This window comes from Manihot esculenta, chromosome 11, assembly GCF_001659605.2.
Source record: "Manihot esculenta cultivar AM560-2 chromosome 11, M.esculenta_v8, whole genome shotgun sequence".
Classification (NCBI taxonomy): Eukaryota; Viridiplantae; Streptophyta; class Magnoliopsida; order Malpighiales; family Euphorbiaceae; genus Manihot; species Manihot esculenta.
Window position 1 is genome coordinate 32319898 of NC_035171.2, and position 4452 is coordinate 32324349.

The window sequence follows — 4452 nt, forward strand, 5'->3', positions numbered from 1 at the left end:
TGCCTTAACTTATGATGGACTGGATTGAGATAAATATTTGTCTTGCTCATCGTACTTGGAAGCTTTGGGAGATGAATTAACAAGGCTGTCCTTAGTAGCTTGGAGCTTGCGCAGAGCATGTCTTATGCTGATGCGGCTGTCAGGAGAGGCTGCAGTGCATGATAATCCAATCTCAAGAATTGTGATCACACATTCTTGTTGAAGTTCTGCGTTTATAGAGTGATCCTCATGGCCAAGAGTATCCATGAGCATGAGCAAATCTGGGTCCAGAACTTGCAGTGGTCTGGTTGGAAAAGCTGATTGGATCCATCCAACTAGATTTTGTTCGCCCTGCAAACTCTCGTCGGTTGGGCTCTTCCCAGTAAACAACACTAGCAATAGCACTCCGAAGCTGTATGCATCTCCAGCTACTGACGGTTTCACACTTAGGCCATACTCTGCATCCACCACTACTGTTTGATCAATCTTTAAATATTTGACGCAATGCAATTACAGGAGTTTAGAATTTAGGCAGTAGTCAGTATTATATTGCACTTTTCAAATATTTTTACCATAGATTTTCAAGGTTGGCCATAACAAATATTAAAATTAATAGCAAAAAAAACGACATCAATTTTATAGTTATATTAAATAATACACGATAATAATATTAATAGGTGCCACTGTTAAAGTATAAAAAAATAAATATTGCTGTTAAATTTTTTGTATAATAGCAACTAATAATTTTGCTATAAAATATTTATAACTATAATTTTATAGCAGTAATATGCAATAATTATATATTGAAACTATAAATTTATACCAACAATATATAATTGTTTCGTGTTGCAGTAAAATTATAATGGTTGTTAAAAAGTTAATTATTAACGATAATAAATTATTAAAATTATGTTATATATTAGTTAATATAGTAATAAAATTAATATATTATAAAATTTTTTACTACCAATTTTAATATTTATTATAATATTTGTTACGGTAGTTCTAACCTGGAGGAATGTAGCCTATGGAACCTTTGAGGACATGGGTGGAACTAATTGAAGTTTGATCGCCTGCTTTCTCCATCAGCAGCCTCGCCAGGCCAAAATCTCCTACTTTAGCAGTCAAGTCCTCATCCAGAAGAATGTTGCTGGGCTTCAAATCACAGTGCACCACAGGAACTTCAGAGTCATGGTGCAGGTAATCCACGGCACTGGCTACGTCAATAGCCACATTCAACCTCTCCATGAGATTTAGTCCAAATCCATTTTCTTTCTTTCTCTTGCCCTTAATCCAGTCTTCCAAGCTCCCACTATCGAGGAACTCGTAAACTAGCGCCAGAAATTCTTCATTCTTTAAGTCTAGGCTCGAGCAAGATGTGACCAGCTTAACAAGATTTCGATGTCTAAGATTTCTTAAAGCCTTACACTCTGAAAAAAAACTCTTTTCAAATCCGACCTGTTTGGTGTCAAATACCTTGATTGCTACCACAGAACCATCTCCAAGATAGCCTTTGTACACTGACCCAAAGCTCCCACTTCCAATCAAATTCCGCTCGTTGAAGTTTCCAGTTGCTTGGCGAAGTTCATGGTATGAAACTAATTGATGATGCTCCTTGATCAAGCTGCTGGAAGATAAAGCAACCTTCGCTCTCTTTTTCCTTATATAGTATAAAGAACCAATGGAGCAGCACAAAGCTAAAGTTGCCATGATAGAGATGACGATATAAACTTTAATTAGTCTTCTTCCCCGACCTCGAGAATTCTGACATGTGAGATGCAAGGAAAGCTTTGGGTTGCCTTCTAATTGGACTCTAGTGAGATTTGTAAATATTCCATCACAGGGAACTACTCCATCTAGATCATTAAATGCAAGGTTCAAAGACTGAAGTGCCTGCAGTTTTACAAGCTCAAAAGGAATGGAGCCAGAAAGATGGTTATGGGAAATATCTAGAATTTCCAGGCCTTTCAATTCTCCTAAAGAGATTGGAATAGGGCCTGATAATGAATTTCTAGCAATGTAAAACTTCTCCAAGCTCTTGCAGTTTTTGAGTAAGCTGGGAATGTTACCCGATAAACTGTTGTTAGAGAGGTCAATGGCAACAATACTTTCCAGAAACCCAATTTCCTCCAACAAATTCCCATTCAGGAAGTTGTTAGACAAGTTCAAGGTCATACTCAAGCTTGGGAGATTGAGAATTTCTTTGGGTATGGCTCCATTGAGCTTGTTGTTGGACAAGTCCAAGGAAAGAAGACTATGGAAATTCCCAAAAGCAGTGGGTATTCTTCCCACCAATTCATTTCCTGATAAATCAATTTGATTTAACTTTTGGAGATTACCAAGAGAATCTGGAATCCTTCCAGCAATTCGATTTCCAGCAAGATCCAACTTTTGCAGGTTCTCCAACTGACCAATTTCAGCAGGTATTTCACCAGTGATGTAGTTGTAGCTCAAGTTTAACAAGGTTAGGCTAGTAAGATGACCAATTGAGGCCGGCATATCACCATATATACCACTGCCTCCCATGTATAATTTCGAGAGATCCTTGGAGAGATTGCCAACAGATTCTGGAATAACACCCTGCAAGAGGTTGCCATCAATGGCCAGAAATTTTAGACGGGTGCTGTTTGTTAAGGAAGTGATGATGAATCCAAGAGAGCTAACAATCCTATTGTAACCAATATTGTACATCTCCAGGAATGGAAGATTTCCTAAACCTGGTGGCACCGTTCCTTCTAAAAGATTAGACGCCATACGAATGACCTTTATATTTGTGAGATTGTGCAAAGAACCAGGAATTGTTCCAGTGAACTTATTGAAGCAGAAATTGAAGACCAAAAGTTTTGGAAGGGTCACTCCAACATCACTTGGAATTTCACCCCACAGCTGGTTGGCAGCCAAGGCCAATTGAACTAGAGATGACATGTTGTAAATGGTGGAAGGAACTATCCCAGTGAGATTGTTAATGGTGAGATCAAGAACCTTCAACTTTCGAAGATGGCTTAAACAACTGGGTATGTTGCCACTAAGAGTATTTGTGCCTAAGATCAAATCCTCCAATGATGAAAGATTTCCTATAGATGGTGGAATTGTACCCCAGAGAAGATTTCGTCCCAAGTTCAAAACTTGGATGTTGGCAAGCAAGGTGAGAGCTTCAGGAATTCTTCCTGTAATGTGATTCATTGACATGTCAAGCACCGTGAGCTCCCTCAACTTGCTTATATTCGATGGTATCGAACCATGCAAGCTGTTGGAACTCAGGTTCAGGAGTCTTAGACGAGAAAGGTGACAGATTTCGTCAGGAAGTGTCCCTGAAAGTTGATTGTTTTGAAGCTCGAGGGAGCGAAGAAAGGAGAGATTGCCAATATAAGGGCTTATGGAGCCAGAAAGTCCCATGCTGGAGAGGTTGAGGGCAACCACTCTGTGGCCAAATCTGTTGCAGGCAACTCCTACCCAATTGCATGGAGACGAATTCAAGTCCCATGAAGTTGGAGAATTGGGAGATTCTGAGGTTATTTGAGAGCTAAAGGAGATCAAGGCTTGCCTATCAGTCTCTAAACTTAAAGAGAATATGCATTTGAAAGAGAGGACAGTCAAGAATGACAATATTTGCAGTAAAGAGGAGAAGAGGAGACTCATTTCTATTGATTTCTTTTCGGAGATCGATTATGTTGCTTTGGAAATAAGCATGGAGTAAGATCCTTTGATGATCTATTTATAAGTTACAAGGATTTTAGCACTTCAATTTTATGCCAAATGTGCAGGGTTTTCTAATTAAATGAAACTAAAATCTTATATTTAAGTTTAAATAAATTCTAATTTGATAATGTTTTTCAATAATCAAATATTCTTTTTAGTAAAATTAAATAATAAAATAAAATGATTACTAATCATATTCTTGAAGTTTTGTATTTTAATTAAAAACAAAAAATAATTTATTTAAAATTTTAAAACAGAAAACTCATTAATAATAAAAGAATTTTTAAGTTAATCACTTGAATTTTTAAAAATCTATTAATTAGTTTTTTTCTATCAAATACATTTTAAATTTTTTTATAATATTTAACTATTAAAATTAATAAAATAATTAATTAATAAATTTTTTTAAATATGAAAATATTTTAATATATTTTTAAAATTAAAAAAAAATCAGTTAATGAATTTTATTATATTACATAAACTAAATAATTTATTTATTTTTTTCTTTTCTGAAGGTGCCCCTCATTGCCCCGTATTCCATACGCCAGAACGTAGACAATTTTATCTCACGTTACACGCATGCTTTGTTCGTTACTCATACGCTAAACCATTAATGCTTCAAAAAATTATATTTAAGAAAGACATTAAGATAATTGTTGATTTAACTTATTAAAATTAACTCATAAATATTTAATATTTATAAATTATTTAAACTTTTAAATAGTTATAAATTGACCTGTTTAATAATAAATAATTATTACTATAATTATTAAA

General features: G+C 35.2%; 1 protein-coding gene across 1 annotated transcript; it reads right to left on the reverse strand.

Moving 5' to 3' along the window:
* On the reverse strand, positions 1-3736 carry LOC110626313 (probable LRR receptor-like serine/threonine-protein kinase At3g47570). The gene is made up of 2 exons (XM_021772136.2): positions 990-3736; positions 1-437 (listed from the first exon to the last, which is right to left on the reverse strand). Exons 1-2 carry the CDS (start codon positions 3616-3618, stop codon positions 10-12), a joined length of 3057 nt encoding a protein of 1018 aa, XP_021627828.1. The 5' UTR covers positions 3619-3736; the 3' UTR covers positions 1-9.
* Positions 3737-4452: the final 716 nt, after the last annotated feature.

Excerpts from the sequence above, each read along its gene's own strand:
- LOC110626313 (XM_021772136.2), bottom strand. The coding sequence starts at position 3,618 with ATGAGTCTCCTCTTCTCCTCTTTACTGCAAATATTGTCATTCTTGACT. Across the intron at positions 438-989 it reads CATAGGCTACATTCCTCCAG|AGTATGGCCTAAGTGTGAAA; the intron begins GTTAGAACTACC and ends TGGTGGATGCAG.